The sequence below is a fragment of the Bombus bifarius genome, unplaced genomic scaffold, assembly GCF_011952205.1.
Source record: "Bombus bifarius isolate JDL3187 unplaced genomic scaffold, Bbif_JDL3187 scf7180000008166, whole genome shotgun sequence".
Taxonomy (NCBI): Eukaryota; Metazoa; Arthropoda; class Insecta; order Hymenoptera; family Apidae; genus Bombus; species Bombus bifarius.
In genome coordinates, this window is record NW_022884488.1 from 1,785,504 (window position 1) to 1,809,195 (window position 23,692).

At 35.2% G+C, this 23,692-nt stretch overlaps 2 protein-coding genes and 1 long non-coding RNA gene across 6 annotated transcripts in view; 1 reads left to right on the forward strand and 2 right to left on the reverse strand.

Moving 5' to 3' along the window:
- The window catches only part of LOC117209202 (failed axon connections), a 54,890-nt gene extending 37,197 nt beyond the window's left edge, over positions 1–17,693 (forward strand). Inside the window, exons 2-4 of one of the 2 annotated variants that reach the window (XM_033450914.1) lie at positions 12,925–13,263; positions 13,677–13,826; positions 14,347–17,693. In XM_033450914.1, coding sequence (XP_033306805.1) covers positions 12,925–13,263; positions 13,677–13,826; positions 14,347–14,703 — 846 coding nt within the window. In that variant the 3' untranslated portion in view covers positions 14,704–17,693. The remainder of the gene's footprint in view (positions 1–12,924; positions 13,264–13,676; positions 13,827–14,346) is intronic. The other variant, XM_033450915.1, reaches the window with a different exon arrangement.
- Positions 6,670–10,661, reverse strand: LOC117209204. Its single transcript, XR_004487872.1, has 4 exons — positions 10,392–10,661; positions 9,439–10,262; positions 7,861–9,354; positions 6,670–7,751 (listed from the first exon to the last, which is right to left on the reverse strand). It is a non-coding gene; the product is annotated as an uncharacterized LOC117209204 (long non-coding RNA).
- A 364-nt stretch (positions 17,694–18,057) lies between the features above and the next one.
- Positions 18,058–23,565, reverse strand: LOC117209203. 3 transcript variants are annotated; one of them, XM_033450917.1, is made up of 6 exons: positions 23,428–23,565; positions 21,348–21,579; positions 20,598–20,759; positions 20,289–20,496; positions 20,023–20,218; positions 18,058–19,575 (listed from the first exon to the last, which is right to left on the reverse strand). In XM_033450917.1, the coding sequence occupies exons 2-6, from the start codon at positions 21,528–21,530 to the stop codon at positions 19,383–19,385; spliced, it is 942 nt and encodes a 313-aa protein (XP_033306808.1). In that variant the 5' UTR covers positions 21,531–21,579; positions 23,428–23,565; the 3' UTR covers positions 18,058–19,382. The 3 variants fall into 3 exon arrangements, with proteins under 3 accessions (XP_033306808.1, XP_033306809.1, XP_033306807.1); XM_033450918.1 differs by lacking the exon at positions 23,428–23,565 and adding an exon at positions 23,107–23,387; XM_033450916.1 differs by lacking the exon at positions 23,428–23,565 and adding an exon at positions 22,887–22,952.
- Positions 23,566–23,692: the final 127 nt, after the last annotated feature.

Here is a 23,692-nt window from a genome sequence, read left to right on the forward strand (position 1 = left end):
TAAAAATAATACATCGATAATAATTCACAGTAGGATGTAAAAGTAATAAATAATACACACGAAAATAAAAACGAACGATATAACGGTGCGTAGTAGCCGACATAGTCGTCATAGCACTCTGTTTAGTACGAATTCTGTTTTCTTATTTTTCCCCGGTTACGGCGAAGAGCCGTAGGTCGTTCGGTTTAGCGTAGTGGCAACAGAAGCATCGTGTCGGCATACCACCGCAATGTACCCAATTTATCCCCTTTGCCGCGGGTCTTAATTAATTAATCTTCCAATTGAACCTCATCATTGCTTATCTTATCGCGTTGGAACGCTCGAAAGACTGCACGCGGCCAAACGTTCTGCTCTCTCTCTGTGGTATTCCTCCACCGCGAGAAATTCGTTTCGTCGCGTGGGTTCATTGCACCGTTTCAACATAGAACGAACAAGAATATTGGACGTTGCGATATACAGGGCGATTCTTTCCCTAGGGGTCTCCCTGAAGGAGCTCCGATCACTGCGATTTTAACCGGATCATACAGAGTGTTTCGTTTAGCTTGGATTTCCCCATTGGCTTAGTTACTTTTATCAAGAGAACAGATCGGGGCAAATTTGGTTGGATTAAAATGGCCAACATCGTGACTCGTGATTTTTTCTTACCTGAGGTTATTTTTTAATTTTTTTAAGATTATAACGAGATTGTTTTAAACAAAGGTGTTTTTCTTAACGAACTAATTTTTGTACATATCGGACGTATTTTTTTATCTTCGATGGAAAAGTGTTAAGGCAGTCTTCAAGTTGTTTAGATTCTGCCTAATTTATACGAGTACTATTATGAGAATCTTACGACGATTTAAAAAGTTAATGAAAATCTGAAGAATCTTAAAATAAATAAAATCTTAATAATTTAAAAAAATCAAGTTATTTACATTCCATCTAATAGATACGAGTACTAATGTGACAAGCTTACGACGATTTAAAAAGTTAATGAAAATCTGAAGAATCTTAAAATAAATAAAATCTTAATAATTATAAAAATCAAGTTATTTACATTCCTTCTAATCGATACGAGTATTAATATGACAATCTTACGACGATTTAAAAAGTTAATGAAAATCCGAAGAATCTTGAAAAGTAAATAAAATTTGAAGAATCTTAAAAAATAAATAAAATCTTAATAATTTAAAAAATCAAGTTATTTACTTTCCATTTAATCGATACGAGTACTAATGTGACAATCTTACGACGATTTAAAAAGTTAATGAAAATCTGAAGAATCTTAAAAAATAAGTAAAATTTGAAGAATCTTAAAAAATAAATAAAATCTTAATAATTTAAAAAATCAAGTTATTTACATTCCATTTAATTGACAGGAATGCTAATATGACAATCTTACGACGATTTAAAAAGTTAATGAAAATCTGAAGAATCTTAAAAAATAAATAAAATTTGAAGAATCTTAAAAAATAAATAAAATCTTAATAATTAAAAAAAATCAAGTTATTTACATTCCATTTAATCGATACGAGTACTAATATGACACTCTTACGACGATTTAAAAAGTTAATGAAAATCTGAAGAATCTTAAAAAATAAATAAAATCTTAATAATCTAAAAAATTAAATAAGAATCTTCGTATCAAAAAATACTAGATAATCCTAATTAAATCCTAATAAGAGTGCCTTCAATGACAAAACTTCTGAGAAGAAAAGAACCTTCACATGGTCGCAAGAATTCATTGGAAAGTCTTATTCGTAAATCTCCATGTCACGTAAGCGCTATCTATTCGGTATCTCAAGAACGTGGAAAGAACTCGTGTCCCTTAGTGTGTTTCGTTCGACGTTGGTAACCCTTATCAAGGATACGTGATGCCGTAATCGCATCGAGTGGATGATGGCTTGGCAGGCCTGAGACGAGAAGACGCTTCCTTCGAGTCTGTTCTATTGTCCAGATATCAAGGAAGAATTATCTTGGACGTTTCGTAAGACGTCTCACAGGCGGCAATGAAGGAAGTTCATTGTTCGATCGCCGACGATCTATCGGAACGCGGCCATAGAAATAGTCATTTCAAGATAATTCTGTATATGATGAAAAAACGAGGATCTTTATCTGTTCGATGGGCTGGAGTATTTTTCCTTTCTTATTGTCGGTATGATTCATGTTAAAGCAGCGATGTATAATTATATAATCCAGTAACGGTTTGATAATATTAACACGTGTGTCTTGTGCGTTCCATAATTTTGGCATATTACGGAACATTTACATTTAAATTTAAGAATATTCTTAAAGCGTTCATAGGAAATAACAAAATAAAATAAATAATCAGAAAACAAACACGTAAGAATGTTACATAAAAAGTCATCTGCTAACACAAAAAGCAACGGCGATTTTGTTTCACTGTATCAACGATGAAAGCAACGAATGCGATATAATTTTCTAATTGCCCTCGATGTATTCACAATTGGTCTCCCACGGAGCGTATCTCCCCAGTCGGGCATACTATTTACTATATTAGGTAGCTATAAAAAGAATAGACATTTATCTTTCTTTTCTAACCATGCGTTTTTTTTTTTTTTTGTTACCAGAATCTATATTTCATTTCGATATTATCAGATTTTTCTCAGTCGTATGAAAGTACTATTTGCTACCAAGTGACTAACTTATTTAATTAGCGTATAAATGTTATGATAAATACAACGATATACAAATACTTTTTCTAGCCACTGTATATATGTATTTACGTATAATCTAAGTATACACGGTGGAATCTCATATCTGTCCGTAAGCGTTGTCGTTTCACACAACGCCAAAGAGGCGGTAGCCCGTGAAACGACGGTGCTGGTGCACGTTGACGCGGAAACGCGGCGAACAAGGTGAACTATCTGGACACACACGTGTTGAACTGCTGGCCGACATGTGCGGCATCGAGTGTCGATACGTTGAGGTAGGCCGGCCACCGACCTCTCTACCGAGTTCTAGAGTCGACTCGCTCCGGCCGACTCGTTCTCCGTTCTCAACCGGTGTCCCGTCGCATACCGCTACATTTTTATTTATTTTATCCTCTATACGTGGACCTGTTCCAAATGCGTAATCGAAAATCGTCAGTCAAATCAAAATAGGTAAAAAAGCTACGGGGTGATTTGTTTTCACGTTTTGATGGGGTAACGAAAAAATTGGAATATTGTTTTTTCTCTGTCATACGTTGGATTTTATATCTATTATTTATTCGTTTAACGATACCTCATTTGTATTTTCGGACCTTGAGGGACGTTGGTCTTTACATGCTTAAGACTGTGGATTTTAAAAAAAGATCTTGGTTTGGAGGAAAGAAATTTGATCTTGGAATTAGAAGACAGAGAATCGAACACTTTTTTCTTATCCTATTTATTTAGATAATGTCAGATTTATATGAAAGATATTTGCAATATTGTATTGCTTAAAATTACCATCAGGAATTTGAAAACACTAGCGTTCCAACGTAAAATTCCAATTAAAAGAAGCTTAAGTATAATCGATATTTATTTTCATATTTTAAATTTGAAAAGCAGGAACTTCATTTTCATATATGAATGATTACGTAAGAATTGTATTGTCACGTTCGTACATACAAATATGTGGGACGTTTACGTAGCACTAATTAATAATTAATCGATATACATACAAGTGTTAGACTTATCTGGTTAGCCGTAATATATCGTAAAAGGTAGAAGTTAGTATTCAGTTAGTTTGTAAATATATAGCTTGGCGAATGTTAATTGCAGGCCTGCCATTGAAGCAATCTTTTAAAAAGATTCTCATAATTTCCTACTTCCACCAGTCAAAAGTGTTTGTCGTTCGTTAAGTAGGCGTTTCGAAATGAATGTAGCCGGGGATCTTCATTATACACGTTCGTGCTATGAAGAAACCGTTGTTCTCCATAATTAACGCTGCAATCTTGTAATGGTAAAAGGATCCTTAACCCTTTTAATGTTTAAACTAAGGTCAATGTGGGTCAAATAAAAAATTGTACGGAACAGAAAATTAAATACTAGTCGTTAAAACACAAAAAGTTTTCGTCATTACGCTGGGAAATTTAATTCATTCAATGGATTGCTCACGATTAGTTTCGTTAGATGGAATATATAATTAATGAAACTTTCAGGCGTAGGTTTAAAACCCACGTTTTAATTAGCCTTTTGTCCCAGTACGTAAAGAATACATATTTTAAATGAAGGATTTTCAATGTACCAAAATATAGGAATTTTCAGATTAGAAAATACAATTTCCTTTAAATAAGAAAATAGAAGATAGTAGACAAATGTAATGTAATGTAAAATTGAATAAAGATTTTTTAGCATTATACTTAGAAAATGTAAGAATTTGCAAAAATGCTGTTAAAATATCAGAAGAAAGTTTAGTCCATTTAATGGAACAAAAAATACAACTTTTTACGATTTGAAAATCCTCGTATATTTCATAAAATGTTAAACACTAAAATTTAACTAGAAAATTACGAACTAAACGTGCCAAGAAAAATGCACAATACACTACGCGTGTTTGTGAATCTTTTAGACTTAATCTACGGTCTTGTCGCACCTTGAAGGATATATATATATATATATATATATATATATATGTATACAACTTGCTTGGATACATTTCAATCGGAAAATCAAATGAAGAGAAAACATAAAATAAATCGATAAAACATCTGTCTAAAGACAAGTGCAATGTTTGCAACTTCAATAATTGAAACGATTATAATCGACTATAATGTCGTACATCTGTTGTACTGTATCTCTTGTGCTAGTCAGACAATGTAGAGCGTCAGATACAGTTCTGCAAGCACGTATGGTGCACGCTGTCCGTTAAAATTTAATTGTATGATTATGGATCGGAATTTCGTGGCAGGGGGCAGACAACGAGCAGAAGATTAGGCGTTATGCAGCTACTGCAATCTTCTTCCGAGTAATTTCTTCTCATAGGCTTTTCAGATTCGTCGTAAGTGATGCAGACTGCTGCATCCCACATTGGACCACGCATTACGTAGGATTTCCTTCTGCCATTCCATCAGTTGCCACGGATAGTAATTGGCACGTAAGTGCAGCCTCGAGATTCACGAGGTTCTCCTTCATTCACAATCTACCTATGAAATTCTACCGGGGAAACGAGGATTTCTAATTTATGGAAAACGATACATTTTGCATTACCTTTCAAGTAGGTCATCGTGTGAATTATAAAATGGTTCGATGGAGAGGAATTTAGACGAGTAACGCAGAGCGAATTAAACGATGAAAAATGAGGAGAAAAGAGAATTATTTTATACCAAGTCTCCTTCGATTTATCTTGCTCATTGCTACATATGTACTTTCTGGATAGTTTTAGTTCTCCAGTTTAATACTTTATATCTCGGTCGTTTTATATGTTCCGAAGTACCGTTTTAAGGCAATGGAGAGTTGAAATTGGATTGAAATTGACTTGGCCTTTGAATCAGCGTATTTCGCCTTATGATCAATTTTAGTAAATTATTAATCCGCCTTTTAGTATTTCGTCCCTGTTTTATCGTATACACAATCATTCTGTGAATCTTATTTCTAAATTTTCCACAGATGCATAAACCTTCATACTCTACCCATTATTAGAAACACAAACACTCTGTGAATCTTTGTATTTCCAAATCCGCAAAGAAAATCCATCAGAAAAGACATAAACTCCTCACACTGGCGTCAAAACGACAAACTTTTCTTCTCTTGCCTTGCCCCGCTCTATATCGGGTTCTGCCTCTTCGAATCCCCCGAAGCTAATCGTCGGTGAAGACCACGAACAGAATATAAGGACCCACTCGTTTTACAGCTTCTGAACATCGCGACAGGGCGCCCATTAGGAATATTTATGGGGTACCACGATTCTGTCACGTCCAGAAAGTCTCTGTTTCTCTTTTATAACCCCTCGATACCCTTCTCTCTTTCTGGCCAACTGGTGGACGTAATCGAGCGATAGGGTCATTTGTTAACGGTTAGATAGGCCGGCCAGCCTGGTGTGTACGAGTTAGAGAATGGGGACCACTTTCAGTCCTCTCCATTACAGTGGTAGGTACACCGGCGGTCTCGAAAGGTCGAAGCGCATCAAAGTGACCGAGCTATGGCCATTTTACGCAACAAATTGCCCATTGTTTCAGGGATACACAAAAAAAGGAAAAAAGAAAAAAAAGAAAGAAAGAACTTCTTCCTACTTTCTGTATTCTGAGATATTTTCCGCGACAATCGTCAACGAAGAGACCCATTGTCAGATACGCTGCGCAATTTCACGTTTCCGTTTTTCTTGAAGCTGTATTTCTTGGAAAAAGTGGATGCTTAACGATGAGAACCGCCTCTTTGGGTTAACTTGGTGGTTTGTTTGGTGGAGTATAGGAATTCTTGTGTATCGACAAGGTATAGAGATGGAAAAGTACTTTTTCTTGGTTTATAGTTAGTATTCGTTAATAATAGCAGGTAGAGAATTATTTCTATAGATCTCGTTTGACTATATTAAATGTTATTTTCTTCGTAAATTTATATATGTAGAGATTTTTGTTGCTACATGATATTAAATTTTGTGTATTTGGATAAGATTAAAAGTGGTACTAGAAGCTCTATGATGCATGTAATCGTTTCTCTTGTTCTGAAAAATGGTACTAGTATAGAATTGATAATGTGATACTAGGAATCCTTATAACGCTGTATATTATATTACGTTTCATTAGTCGCCAGTTTCATTAGCAAAAAAGAGATTCTGGTGGATAAGATTACAAGTGCATTATATAAAATTACAATAAAATTGTAGCCATTAATTTAATTTTAAAAGAGCGTGTAAAAAACGTGTTACAGAAAAGTAGGACACGTTCAGCTATACAAAATGTCTTCTTCACTCCTCATGTTTTGACACTTTCCTTCTACAAACCTCGTGCCACATTTAACGACCTGTAACTATAAACTATCAATAACATATCCTGCTTTACAACTTCCTTCGCTGTCATTCTCTCAAAGTAGTTCTTCACGTATTACGTGGCTATAAATTACTGCGAGACTCTTTGTAAACTTAGTTGCAACGGTGCTCATGCATGAATTACACCCTGTGCACCTATTCCCTCGTGAGTCATATACGTGACTCATCCCTGTTCATCAAATAATAATTTCGTGTATGTGTTTCACGACTGATTAGAATCGTCCTATCCATCCCCTAATTCAACGAGTCTCGTTAACACGGGGTAAGAAAGAAACTTCATTCAAGAAAATCGGCTGACTCATCGGTAACCGTGTCGAACGGATCACTGGCAATTTCATGGATGCCAGTGACAGTTTTCTGTGCCAACATCGGGCACCGACACTCCGCGGTTAAAATGGATTTAGGTTTAGCGGGTTCAGTGTATTAAAGACACTCTTGAGCACGGACGTCGGCTGCCAAGTGGCAGGTTCGTTGGACTTGGCAGTCACGGCTCGCGTTTGCTTTCATTTTCGGCTCGATCGGTTCTTCGCGGTAGCGGCCGACTTTACGACATAGCCTTGTGTAGTGAAACTATTTTCACGTGCCGCGAACCATTCACCTCTCGCTGGTATTTTCATCGAGACGACGTGTTCTAACCATTGATAGCCGTCCGACATTTCTGCACGACGTGTAGGTGTCGGTGAACGCGCGCTTTCCTCTTGCAATTGGCGAACAATAGAAATGTTGTGGACGTATTTATGTCCCCTTTGTATGCTCCATACATTACTTTTAATCCTTTTCGAAGCCAATGTATTATTGTCGTGCTGGAAAATACAGTAATATATTAATGTTATGATTTTGGTTATAGCGAAGGATTAAAGTAGTAGAATTAATACATGTAGAAAATGATAGAGATATATAAATTACACTTACTCATGAGTTAGATGTATCTGCGCCTCATTTGTATGCCTCGTGTCTAGTGGAAGAAATATGGTTATGTTGTGAAACATGTCGCTTTCCTATTTTATATATGGTAAAGTAAGAGCATAGTATTGGTACAAGTGATAGGTGTAGTTAGCTGATGATGAAGTTGGGTTATTTTGAGATATATTGCGATATAATTAGACGAAGGTTCGACGTTTGATGGGGAGAAGACACGGTAGGGTCATTGATTTGATGTTCACATTTTGCACACATGTAGCACATGTGATGCATGGCTAATGGATTTTGAGTATGTGAACGATATCGTATAAAATTATGGCCAGAATTTTCTCATGCATTTTACGTATATATTTAGATCTTTATATCATTATCATCTCTATGTGAATCTTCTGCATTTAAGTATTATGGTATTTTGTATGGTATTTTAATGTCTGTAACATTTTCCAATTTCAACTTGGGCACATTTTCTCTTCTAAATACAAATCGTTATTTTATTCTTCTACGGTTTCAAGAAATGAAACAGTATGAAAGAACATTCATTATCACATCCCTATGTTTTTCTATAATCATCCAACTACCATACCTATCAAGTTAACCAACCAGAAGTTTTTCTATCGTCTAAAACGATACAGTAACAATAGTTTACTGCATTTACTTTCATTTTTGGGCAACCATAATGGGTGAGTATAAGCCGAGTAGAAAGTCAAGAGAGAGAGAGAGAGAGAAAGTGGTGGTCCTATTGGTCCTTGGTGTAGGGCTGTGGCTAAAGCTCACTGTTAGCCAGCGCTGGAGCAGCCAGCAACCAGCAGCAGCTAGCAGCAGCATCCCGTACGATCAATACGCAGCGCAAGCTGCGAGCCACGACTACGTGAAAATACAACAACGACTACCATGATCGTCACTGACGAAGACGATGACACGACTACTACGTCCATGACGAGGACTGCCTACGTACGATACCACGACATAACGGCTTGGAGCCTCAGGGAGAGGAGGAGGAAAAGGGAGGAGAACGTTGCCAGGCGACGGAAGCTGCCTACCGCCAGAGTTCATCGTCCTCTGGCATGTTTCTTCTCCCTTCCACCCACCCATTCACCCTCCGTTTATCCTTCTCCTCCCCTTCTCTCCCCGCTTCGCTCGACTTTGTCTTGTTCTCGCTCTTTCTCGTTTTTCATGCTCCCTCTATCTGCCTCTCCCTCTCTAACCCCACGCATGCCCCCCTCCTTGACGGTTCGCCGTTGTACCACTCCCTGATTCCCTCTCTGGCTTCTCTTTTACATTCTCGTTCCTTCTCATCTCATCTTTTTCTCTTTCAATCTGTTTCTTCCTCCTCCTATGTAGAGTGCTCTGGCCCTTTTTCTTCAGGTTTCGTATTTTCCACATCGTCCCACAATGTTCGGTCAATGTTTTCCTTAGTCCGATTTTTCCTAGACTGTTTTCTGCAGCTTTATCGAAGAGTCTATTTCTCTCGGGGGCTCTTCTCATCTGAAGAAAATTACTTTGCTAGGTTATCTCTCTTTCGCTTAGGATTCTCGCCTCCCTTCTTTTTCCCTCTTGTATTCGTCTTACCTCCGCGCATTTATTTTTCCCTTTCGCGTTGGTTTGTTTTCCCTCTTCAACCCTAGTTCCCCTCGATGTGCAAGTGAACGTACACAGAGAACGCGCATGCGCGCATCGTCTCGTGTTATATACACGCGAGTCGACGGGAATCGCAAACGGAGGGCAGCTGCCCCACGGTAATTTGTACTCCACCGACCTTCCGCCTCTGCTCGACTTTTCATCTCTCGAAATTGATACACGCTTCTCCGCGATATTCCACAGCGTCGGTTCGCTCTCTTTTTCCCGGTTATTATGCGCTTTTGAATGCGCGCGGACGTTTTTTAACGATCGTCGCCGGGCCACACCGGTGTACCACGATCACCGCGCCATCTGCGGAACCGTGGACCCGCGAATTAATCAGTACCGACCGCCTGCATTGATTTTACGCCAGAGGATATTTAATTCTGCCACGGCATATCGGATTTTCATGCTTTCTGCTCAAGTCGTTGTCCCTCCGTTCGGGTATGGCTTCAGCGCTCAACTCGCGACCATTTTTTTCCTTCATTTTCTCTCGTCGCGCGTTGTATTCGAAACAAACACAACGCGCGAGTTCAATGTCCAGCCTGGACGCTCGTTTCCAATAATATTGCAGCGAAAACGAGAGAGTACATATATAGTGTATCTTCTCCATATCCCTTTATCTTTCCGGCTACCGTTGCACATGTGTACCCGGTTTCTTCTTTTTCTGCCCTCCAGTTTAAGCTTCTCTTTTTCTCGATTTGTTTTCCCCCCTCGATTGTTTGTTTTTTCTCCTTTCCCGCTTTGCGTCTCTCTCCCTAGACCGTTTCTCTTGCCTGAAATTCACATTGGTATATATTCTCCGCTGCTCTTCGTTTCCCCCTTGTCCTAACCTCTTTTCCCCCCTCACCTCTTTTCTCATCTCCTACTCCCACCCCTTCTTGTACCACCCGTTCGTTACTCACCATTATCACGACGCACTCGTATTGCAAAACAGCAGTTGCACCTCCGTCGCTGCCGTCGTAAACGTCCACGTCGTTTCCATCATCGCTATTATCACTCACACAGGGAAGATGCGCACGGAAGCTGCGCGTACTGCGCTCTTTAGGGCCTATCCTCAACGCGCCTCCCGCCTCTCCTCTCATCATCGAACCGAGAGATCTTCCTATTCGACTTACTTTCGTTTATTTCCGATGATGGTGCAGCTGCATGCGGCAATCGCTGATTGCTGACGATGATGAGCTCTTTCCGAAGAGGTATTCCCACGTATATATATCGCGACGTTGTTCCCCTTTTCGTGGGACCGGACTCGATGCTCCGGTCTCTTCGTACATTATTGTACGGTTAATTCAGGTGATTTCTATAGACACGAGCGCGCACCATTTGTTCCGCTCGTCGATTCGTAATTGACATGTTTCCTTGGCATTTTTCTTTGTCCTCGTGTTTCAGTATCCTTTGTTCTTTATGGATTTGACCGACGATTCGACAACGACGCCATATTGGTTTTTTAGGGAATTGTTGAGAACTAAATTGTAGGTGCATACACAATTAAGAACAGAAATAAGTGAACAGGTAGTAGAAATAGATATTAGTAAAGTTTCGTTAAATACGGCTTCTTTTTTTTACACAGAAATGTAAATTTTAATTTCAATTATGTAATGAATAATTTATATACTGTGAGTATATAAGGTAATTGAAACTTAAGTATATAACACTACTACCAATTCGATTAAACTTTATTGATACCTATGTACTGTTACTACCTGTCCTTATTTTTGTTCTCGACTATATGATACATGATATCTATTGACACAGAGATATAAACATCCAATGTGGTCCATATAAACAGGTGAAAAGGAGAACAGGGTTAAAATGGAATAGGTTGAAATGTTCTTTATGTTAAAACTAGTAATTTTGACGAAGAGGGAATGGAAATACGAATAGAATATATAATTTGTGAGAACATTAAAATGAGGAGTTATATTTACTGCACCCGGAAGAATTTTTAATATTCTACTATTACTATATTCATTGATTCTCCAAAAATGTATAATAACGTTGCATACACATGCTGTGTCATTTATCATTTTGTACCAATTTGCTTAAAGAAAGTCGTAAATCGAGAGATTCTAGGTCACCGTTCATTCACAATAAAATGTGCTAACAGATGGCCAGCAAATAGCTAGAAAGTTTCTTATGTACTGAGGTGAAATCTCAGGTAATATAAATGTTATTATTCCCATTGACAGTGTTTTAAATCTTACCCATTGTAAACGGAGATTGAAGAAAGTGGATCACATCCGTATTAATTTTCATATCCTTACATATTAATGTCATATCAGAATGATTAACTCACTGGAATTTTATTTTTTATTTGCAGAAACATTAATATAGATTTATTACTCTTCTTAAGTAGCTTATTATCATCTATCGTCCTTCATCGAAATCGTTCTCTATTTTGAAACTATATATGCATTGAAATCATTTGCAGACCTATTGTTGTATAATATAGTATAGTATATACCACAATACTGTTTTGCAATATGATCCCACCTGTAAAGGAACACCAGAGATATTATTGACTGATGTGGGATGAGGATGTGTACTCTCTTGTGTATGGCGCTGACGCGTATAAATGTAGCGTGTTTTGCTACAGGTGCAACTGTTTGTATATTTATTTCAATGCACCAATTAAATACTTTTGAACTTAGTGGTACATATGTTTATCTAGAAATCCATATTGATAAAGAAAAATATGTTTTATTTATGTTGAAGTAGAATGGAATTAAAGATGGAGTAAGTGTATATCTTTATTCGTATCAGGATTCGAACTCGAGCCAACAGCACCAGTAGCGCGCGCCTTAGTCGTGACGCTATTGAAGCCCCTTGGTGTTCCTTTACTTTTTCCGGTTTTTTTTTCCTGTGAATTTACAGTTTGTATCGCAAAGGCTTCCGATCCCACGAGCACACACGCTTCAAACATTGCGTACCAAATATTCAATATAAAGCATGTCTATCCCGAGAGAAATATGTATTTATTACACTATACATTGTGTATAATGTGAAAATTATATTTCTTTTGGATAGATTTTATTATATCCAAAATGACGGATCCACATGAAGAGGGTGTCATTAAAAAATGCGTAACAATACTCTAGTGATTTTTTGAGGAAACTGCCGAAATTTTGGAAAGCACCAAATGCTGTTTTCCACCAAAAGCTGCTTCCCAAATTTTGCAAATTAATTTTCAAAAGCACGAAAAATACTTAGGTTATTTAGTATTCTCCACTTCGAAATACGGAATTTCAAATTTACAAATCTCCGTATATAAAAAGAAGTTTGTTTAAAGCAGTTAGAATATTAATAATTATTAATAATTAAAATATTAATAATTAAAATTTTGTTTTCTAAATGAAAATATTTCTTATAGTAATAATATATTAATGATTTCAATAAAAGAAAAGATCTAAAATTTTATTATTTTCTTTCTGATTTCAGAATGTGGACCATAAAATGAAGTTCCGCTCTAAGAAAGGAGCATTGCCCTTCGTCGAGTTGAACGGCGAGGAGATCGCGGATAGCACCATCATCCTTCGCGACTTAAGCGCGAAATTCGACAAGGATTTGGACGCCGTCCTTACGGCTGAGCAACGAAGCGTTTCTCACGCAATGATATCGATGATCGAAAATCACCTGGTATGGGTTGTCATGTGCTGGCGTATCAAGAATCTCGATCAAGTTTTGAAGGGTTACAAGGTGAACCTCCAGCACGCGCTCGGTACTCGCATTCCTAATGGTATCCTCAACTTCTTCTTCAAGCTTACATTCGGGCGCAAGGTAATTTCCTATTCTAAATCCCGTTGTTATATCTAACAAATTTCTTATATTTTGAATATTCAATCTTTGGGATAGATTATAACTAGATGTATCACTAAATTAAGAAAAATTTTAATTAATTATCTATTGTAACAATTAACTCAGATATACCCAATATCCTTGGAAGAGAATGATTAAAAAGTAATTTTATTATATTCTACTTAAACTTTATGGTGCTATTTATCGCAATCAATCTTTTTTTTGGCAAACATGACCCTCTTTAAGAAAATTTCATTTAATAATATGAAAATTTTGTAATTAATATATAAGGGAGGGAGCAATATTTCAAAATGTTTCATGAGATGGATTGGGCATATTTGAGTTAATAAAATATGATTATGTCTATATGAAATGTAATATTTTAAATATTTGAGTACTTGTTCCAGGGTGCGAAAAAAGTGAAGGCGCAGGGTATGGGTGTGCATACCCCAGAAGAGATATCCCAATTCGGTTGCGCCGATCTCAAAGTTCTCTCCGACATGCTTGCCGACAAGCCCTTCTTCTTTGGAGATGAGCCGACTACGGTAAATGTTGATTCACTTTTTAGCAAATCTATTTGAAGACTACTGCGGAAAAGCACGATAAGTCACATTTTCTATTTGCTATAGGACAGCAATTTCCAAATTCAATGTATTTTCAAGTAATAATGTGTTATTGAAATTCCTCTTTGGGGTTAAACATACATTTCTACCTTAATTTAAAAGATATAAGATATCAAAAGCGATGAAAGCTTTTTGTAACATTAAAATAAAATATTTTAATTTCTTCCAATACGTTAATATTATAAGAAACTTTCAAGCTTCTGATATTTTACATTATATTTTTTAAATTATGGAGAAAGTCAAATAAATAACAATTTTGGATTAATTGAGACACAATATTTTAACATCTTTCAATATTTTATTAAAATGTGTTAAAATATTCCCTTTTAGTCATACGGTAACACTGAAATTATAAATTCGACAAAAATGTACTTATCATGTTTTCTCACGTAATCTTCATTCATATTTAATCTCTGCTAAAATACTTTTATATTTGAAACAGTTGGACGTGGTGGCATTCGCCCACCTTGCCCAAATCCTCTATATCGACAAAGACACGCCGTACAGTCTCCGAGATTACATGCAGGAGAATTGTCCAAACTTGGTTGGTCACTGTTCGCGAATGAAGGAGCGATGCTTCCCGGATTGGGATGAGATCTGCTCCACCCTTGACATGAACACGCACCTACCGAAGCCAGAAAAGCAAGAGGAGAAGGAAGGCAAGGAGGACGCGAAGGAGTCGAAGGAATCAAAGGAAGAGAAAGAAGGTGACAAAGAAAAGGCGGATAAGGAAGAAAAAGAGCTGGAGAAGGACAAGGAAGTTGACGAGAACAAAGAAAAGGAAAAGGAAGGGAAATAAGCTGTCTCGAGTGGACATGCAAACAAATAAATCTTTCAAAAAAAAAAGGGAAAGGAAAAAGAAGATTTGAAACTGAAGAAAATTGAGGGTGTGATCTGGTAAGATATAGAGAAGGGGGGAGGGGGTTGAAAAAGAAGGGAGTGCGGGAGAAAGAATGAGCGTGTGTGTGCGTTTGCATGTGTGTGTAAATGAGTGTGAACGCGTTTCGTGTGGAATGCTCGACAGAAAGGAACAGAAAGAGAGAGAGAGAGAATGCGTGCGTGAGAAAGAGAAAGAATGAGTATATAGAGAGCATGATGATAAGGAGGAGGGGTAAGAATGTGCGTAAATGATAGAGCGACAGAAATTCGATGAGTGCAAGAAAAAAGAGGGTAGTAGGGGGGTTTCAGGTTTAGAGCTCTCTACTTATACGTATAGATATTAAAATAGACTCATAATGTTAAATACTTCGTTTATACGTTCGTAACACGTTACGCCATTTCTCATCGACACCCCAGCACACCCAATATCGAACAACAAACTTTATTATTATATTCGACCCAGGGCCCTTTTTCCCCCCGCGAAAGATAATACATACAATGAAAGCTGGATTAAAAAAGAAGAGTGGGAGGAGTAATAACAGAAACGGGGCTATCTTATAAGTCATTAGAATATCGTAGGTTTGCAATATATCAAATGCAATAGCCTGATACATTCAGGTGTGTGAGAGATCTTCTTCGCTGGACAGTGGCCAAAATGAAATGCATCGTATTCGTCGTGCGGATAGACACGATGTGTATTGTATACGATGCAGTTTAATGCGAAGGAGCAAGATCGTTTATGGTTGCGAGACAGGACGATAGATAGCGCCCCTGACACTGATTCAGGGAGAAGGCGTCTTGTGGTCGCTTCTTATACCATTGGCTCTTACTGTGCAAAATGAGTTACGTACCTAGCGTTCCAGCAACGTACCGTATATCACATTATGATCTTCGTTTGATCGTGTTCTTTAGCCACACATGTACATGTCCGTACTTTTAGAATTGCTATTTAATATGTGATGATTTTAATATTTTGCATTTTTTAACCGTTCTTTCCACACAATCGGACTCCATTCGAATAATCATCATTCAAAACGTAATATATCATAGATTCCTTTTTGATACATTTGAATACTCGAATGACCTCTCAGAAATCGTTTTTCATGCAACGATAATCAGAGATCGAATTGTCAGGTGCATCAGAAAAAGAATAATGACTGTTTTTCATATTGTCTTGAATTTGCATCGTGATCTTTATTTTTTTATACGAGTTTCACCTCGAGTAAAAGCTCACTTACGTATGTGCGTGCGTCGAGTTGTGATTTTTTTACGATTTATTAACGTCTCTTCGATGAACGAAGGATCATTTGCGATTGCGGATCGACGGTAAATGATAATATTTACGATGATTTGTATATTATTAGAGATATTTATATTGCGTGCACGCGGATGCAATCCGATTGATGGCGCCGCTAGAAGCGGAAACGGCGCCGTCATCGCGCTCTGAAATCGTTTCAGGCGCTTTGTTTCTTCTTTTTCTTTCATCGAGACAAGAAGAAAAAATATAAATGAAACAAAGAGACAAAAGGAAACTATGAAAGAGGCATCAGACAAATATCGATTCCCTCTATCTGTGTTTCCTTTTGATATTCGAAAACGAAATAAAATTTTTTAAAAATAAAAGAAAAAGAAAAACGAATGAAACGCTGTGCTGCCCCCGTGTGTTAGTTGAACTTTATTAGATGACTTTTTTCTTCGAATGTGTGAGGAAAATTTTACATAACGAAGTAAAAGAAGAAAAAAAAGAAAATACAAAAAAGTGTCTTTCACGCATCGAAATGAAGGAAAAAAACAATTTACACACAGAGAATACACCAAACACATACACGCTCACATAAACACACAAGTACAGACATTTTGATGTATAATGTTATATCGAACGGGAATTGAGTGTTTTTTGTACGAGACCCGCTTTTTAGCAAGCGTTGGTCAGAAAAATAATTCCACGAGGACACGAGTTTAATATAATTAATATTTAAGTAGCTTACTATAATTAAACGACGATTACGATTACATAAAGGACAAAAGGAAAAAACAAGTAAACAATTAGTCTGTGGAAGCTGTTTATACCTTAGGAACAACGCATACGTTTACACCCGTGGTTACATTATTATTATTATTAATTATTATGGATTATTACGAGTACGAGTAAAATAATAAGATAATGAAAAATTAGACGAAGAGGAAAGGAAAGAAAGAAATGAAAAGGAGACAGCAAGTAATAAGAAAACAAGACCATAAACGTTGTAAGCACAGTAGGTAGGCACACATCCAGTACAGTAAGATTATTATAAGAGGAATAATAATAATAATTATAATATGACTGCTCGTTTTATGCTCGGCGCTATACATTTCATTGTCATTATTATATCACCATTTATTAACGAAATACATACGAACAAATAAAATGTGTTTATAAATATAATGTCATCTTTACGAAATTTTCATCGATCTTTATTGAACCGACCTGACACGATGAACGTTATTTTTTACAAGTAACAGAAAAAAGAAGAATCAACGTTTTATTTTGTATTGCTTGTATTTTGCGACACATATTTTCTCCTTGTGCATTTTTAAAGGTAGCACGTATACACTGCATGCAAATTTAGGTTAGGCGATATACGTAATTTAGGTTTCGTTTTTAAGAGAAATCTTCATTTTTTAATCCCCCCTTTTTAATTATGTTATAATTATAACGAATATGTACATACGTCGTGTATAAGCTGTACGATCAATAATTTTTTTCACACAAACCTTGATATAAGTTTTATATTGATATACATATATACATAAATGAAATTAAAGTATAATTAGAAACAAGTAGAACAATATGTGCATTATATTATAAATAATGAATAAGAACAAAATTGTCGATGTCGAGTTAGAGATTTAATAAAACACAATAAAAAAAATATATTCACAATGGTCGATATTAATGTTTATTTTAGTTTATTTTCAAAAGTGCCATAAGACGAAGATGATAAAACGGAAGAAGCATTTAAATAGAATAAAAGTATGATTAGACTTGTTTATTATCTAAAATCTGAAGATTTACATAACAACGAACGATTGAAACGATTCTGTGAGATAGTTTACAATAGAATACTTTTAATTTGGCGTAATTTTCAACTGTAGCTGTATTCTTTTTAAATTTGTTTGTACCAAATTGTTTGAATTAATGAGACATATAACTCTTTCATTTTTATCATACAAGTTTGAGAAAATTTTACTGTTGATTGCTTTTAAAAGAATACAGCTTAATAATACTTTTTAGTAATTAAAGCTTTATTTTACGACCTTCTACTCGGCACCAAGATATGTATAATATTGCTATAATTTAACGCTACGATTAACCTGTATACAATTATTCAGTGTCACGCAGATAGCTTTTTATTTTCCGAATCTTTTAGATTTGATTATGGTTACACATTAATTTTTATTTTCTGTTTAACTTTTCCTAAAACTTCTTTTAATCGACTTTTTTTTCAACAATGCTTAGTCTATAAAGATTAATAACAGGTTTGTAAAAGCAATAATCAACTCAGAAATCAACTTTAGAAACTAAAAACACAAACTTTTAGATATTAACTCTCCTTTTATTACATTAAAATATTTTTATCAATCGTGTAACTTGATAGTAAGTTATTTTCTGAAAGTCAGAAAATTCTCTAGATATGTAAAAATAGACGAAAGCAACTAATATTGCTATACATGTGGTCCCTACTGATTCAAAAATATTTTAATCATGTTCTAAGAATTGTTGTTGGAATATAACCAATGTTTTACTTTCTAAAAAAATAATTTCTGTCTATATAAGACTAATATTTAAAGAAATTAATATACATATTCGTAATGTTTGAAATAAATTACTGTCAAATATCTCATAAAACAAAAGGAAGTTCAGCAGAAACTACATAGCTTCAAATCTCTACAGTTTATCGCACATTTATTTTTATATTTTCATAGATATAATTAATTTTCAAGATTATATATATTAATCTAAATATCATTATGGACTCGATCTAGAGTACCATGTTCGAGGTAGTGTAATTAAGATCTTAATATTGATTTAATATTTTATGTTCTTTAATATCTCTTAATATCATCCTTCCTAGGAGTTTTAACTCTCTAAACTTTCGAAGATGTCAAATCAATCAGATTCGCAAATAAATTTAGAAAATAATTTTTTCAATTCATTTAACAAGATATATAGCAAAATATTGTAACACACATTAATTCCGTAATCGCATAATTCCATTTTACCCTTATTCTCTTATCTAACAATATTATCTGCGTTTTTGAACTCATATCACAAGAAACATTAATATTTGCAATTCGCATACTCTAAAAAGTGTCATTGCAACATATTAACATCATAAAAAATATGATAGGTACTTGTCCAGTTCGTCTTAAACTCTGCTATTGAAGGTTTCTCATATGTAATATCTTAACCATCACTCTCAAGCGAGTGAAACAATTTGAAAGAACTGTACGAACGGTAAAATGCAAAGAATCATGACAGCCTCCTCAAAAGGCTGTACTAGCCGTGGACGACTGCACGCCGGACTTTGAATTTGATCGTCCGGCGTGTGACTATAGCTACGTGGACGCAGCTAGACTTATTGATGTCGATTCAGTGACGGCTGATCGTGGTTTCACGTCCAACGAGTCATAAAGCGGAAACTCACAACAGAAGAGGCATTTCAGAAAGTACGGCACCTCGACGTAGAAGGATGGTGGCATTGGAATTAATGGCGATGTGGATTGCTTGTAATAGCGATACTCGGCGTTACTGGAAGATGATAAAATATTTTTCTCGACAAATCTTTCGTATTATTACATACTACATTTTATAAAAGATTTATATAAGACTTAACCCATTGTCTTAAGATCTCTGCTATATTTACTTTAACCCTCAAACAGTATTGTTGGGTTAATTATGATAATTGTTAAAATAATTATTTAGTTTACGTCTCTTAATCTCACAACCAGATAAAAAGTCAGTTTTGGTAACATAGAAGTGATTATTGAATTTGAAAATTGAATTTGAATATCATATTCTTTCCCCTGTGATATACAGTTTATAGAATTGAAGGTAGACATTGAAATACACAATCTACCTTTGTTGAATCATAACAATAATCTATACCACGATTATGACACGATATTATAAGACAAGGAATTAGTAAAGACTGATGATTTGATAAAGTGATACATGGGTTGTAAATCGGGAACTTACTCGCGATACCTCTCATCAGAAGCTCTTTCCAATAGAGGCATACCGGACAAAAATAGGATAATAATTGTAGTGAAGATTGGGGAAGCTATAGCGATCCATTCAAAGCCTTCAATCACGTTTAACGATATCGTGAAAATACCCCACCATACCACTATTTCCCCGAAATAGTTTGGATGCCTGGAGAGTCGCCATAATCCTGCAATTAAATATAAAGTAAACAGCAGACTTTGAATAACACTTTAAAAAGTTTAGTATAGAAAATATACCATCATTGCACCACTTTCCATTATTTATTGGATCTTGTTTGAAAGAGAATTTCTGTAAATCGGCATATGTTTCGGCTAATAAACCGGTCACAAAGAGTCCTGTACCAGTGCTATCTAATGTTGTCATAGTTTTAGGAGCTGGTGGTATTTTATGCCGCGGTGAATTGATGATAATCACTGGTAAACTTACTACATAAACCCATATAGCCTAAAAATAAATTTTAATTAGTTATATATACATATTTATTGTGTTCTAAACAAATATTTGATTTTGACTAAACTGTGCGTAATCTTAAAATTGTTTGTCACCTGAAATGTCCAAAATACAGCGAAGCGAATCACGTTACTGCGGCGATCTTCAAACCTCTTGTCACGACCAATTTTAATAATTCGATACAACAGATATCCAGAAAGACGAATACCCCATAAGCAAACGAATATGGTGACCATAAGCTGCCTGCTGTCATAAGGCTACGATACAATTGTTTACACAAATATAAATTAATAATTTACAAATTATTTATACGATAATAAATCAACAATTTTAGAAGTTTTATCTATTGATACATTTAACATACATTTTATTTGTATGATACGTACTATAGAAAGCAATTTTCTTTTTAATCTCTAATCTCTCTATAGAGAAAGATTCAATGTTAAATATTATATTTTTTTATAATAATCTTAAATTATTTGCACTTATAATTTAATAATTTACAATTATAGATAATGTAAGCTTTTGATGAATTTACTGATGTGGATTATATTAATCTATTACAATATAATATAAAATTACTATAAGACACTTCCCCAAAATACCTTATGCTAAATTTCATAAAGATACGCTAATAGTTCCTCGAACCTGAGAGGAAGTATTCGAATTACCTCTTAATGGCGGCCATAGATCTCTTTCGAAAACAAACGGTCGTGTAAAAATAAACTGTGGCGGTTGAATCAAACGTTCAAATGTATCTTTCCGCGCATTTTCGATTAAATGATTTCGGTCTGTTGTTCATTTACACGAGCACGAGCATGGAAGCGGTTTTATAATTAGAATACCTTGCCCACTTGGCCGAGAAAAAAAGTGAGAAGGGCGAGGATGATGAAGTTCGTGCCGCCGGCAAAATCCGTTAATTTGTCCAGCTGAAAGGTCGCCGCAATCGTGAAGAAGATGATTTGCATGCCAACGGTGACGATCGCGCTCACCGCGAAGTGGTCCTCGTCTAAAATATCGACCGCCATTGATCCTAGTTGATTGCCCACTCCCGCGCTCGATGAACTATTTTCGAATCTGGAATCGTTAATGAAGATATTACATGTGCGTTCATGTATATGCTTTGTTAGATAGAGATCTAGAATTTTACTGTTTTAATTTCATTACAGAATGGAACTTTAGGTCACCTATTCATAACTTCATATGTAATTACGTAAATAATTTTTTTATGTCATTTTATTTTATGTAATTAGATATTTTATGATATTTCTTTAAAGGTTATATTTTTTTATGTATTTAGATATTTGAACTACTTGTTTATAACTTTAGGTAATAATTAAATGTCAGGGTTATTTGTAACTTTTTATTTTTGTACTTCATAATAGTCCTTTACAGGTTATGTTTCTTTCCTTAAATTTGTTTAAATTATCTAGTCAGTCTTTCATAATTCCGTAATTATTAATAATGAATATAATCAAATAAAGTAATTTAATAAAATAATTAGGAATTAATAAATGAAAGAAAATTTATTCTTTGTGTTCTTGTAATGTCATTTATATATAATATCTTAGCAATTTGTGTTACTGTAATTGCTTATAATACGATTGATGTAGTAGATTACAAGCGTAATAAGTGTAGTTGGAACAGCAGTGTTATAACTGGTAAGTAGTATAAGCAACGGTCTGATCAGACTTGAGAAGATTATGTGTTGATACATAACTCAAACATCTGACATCTTTATGATTCTATTTTGTTTCTTGTATAAGCAGCCTTGATATCTATAAGTAGGCTCATTTATAAATTATATCGGTTCGTGCGTACTGCAATTGCATTATTCAATAAGAATAGTATGTTTCCAAAAACATAATATATCTACTTGAAACTGAAGAAAAAACATTTTATAACTTTTTAAATCTATTTTATAACATTTTATAACATTTATTTTATAACTTGGATCGCTTAATTTGGAGTCAAATCTCAATAAAATTATTGATAGAAACTTAAAACAATTTATGTGTGTCAACTTGAGATAAAAATGTGAAAGATTAAAATAAAGGTACAATGTTTAAAAATGAAAAATTTTTAATTCAAAGTTAAAAATACGGATGCTATATATTCTCCATTAGTTTGGTTAATATATTTCATTGTATAACTTTGATTCCTGCGTCAACATTATGATCATTTAACTGCCACTGCATCGTAGAGCGTCGCAATGCAGTTCAGTTTGTTCAATATCCTCACAAAAAATGTTCAGAAAGATACCATTCCTTTTACAACATATACTCGTAACACTTAAATAATCTCTTTTATCTAATGCAGTGAGATTTCACAAAATATTTTCAGTCATAAAAAAAGTAAAAAAAAAAATCATTATTTGTATTTACCGTTCTTTAATTCGAAACTTTTGCATTATATACTCTCACAATTCTATCTTTAATCAATCATAAGACAAAACGTATCTTCCTCAAAAAAAAAAAAAAAAAAAAGAAAAAGGAAAAGAAAGAAAAGAAAGAAACTCTGAAATATCAATTATTTATTCAAAACAATACGAATTTCCGGAAGTGCACATTATCACCACTTTGAGCCAGTATAAAAAATTCCTACCATTTTTCTACTATGAAGATTGAAGAAGCAACTTGTTCGATGTTATCAATGAAAAACAACGCGAAGCACCATTCACGAGCTCGAGTATCGCCAAATATCAAAACTGAAACCGTTAATTGTTATTCGATTAACCATTTTTAAGTTACGCATCAACGCTACGTTGGAGATGAATGCGGATCACACGAGCCACTGTCACCTCGAGAATACCACGGAAATTTCAGCGAAGTCACAATATCTTAGTAGCGCGAATTTTTAGCTAATGAAGAACGTACAGAGTCTGTGCGATGGTATATACATCGGTTAAAGGGATACGACAATTACCTCGACAGAGAGGGACATCATCGTAGTAACTAACAGAACGGGTGGACTTACTTCCACCCGCGGCGACAAGCAGCGGCAGGACTACGAGGGGATTCAATGTCGAGTCGAGTCTAAAACGAGAAACCCATGATCACGTGCTATGAAACGACCGCGAGCGCATCGGCGCTTTTCTTCTAGCTCCGTCCTTTTCTCGCTACGCTACGCGTCTCTCTTTGTTTATTACTCTATGGTGTCGACCTATTGGATTTCCCGATTCAGATTGACC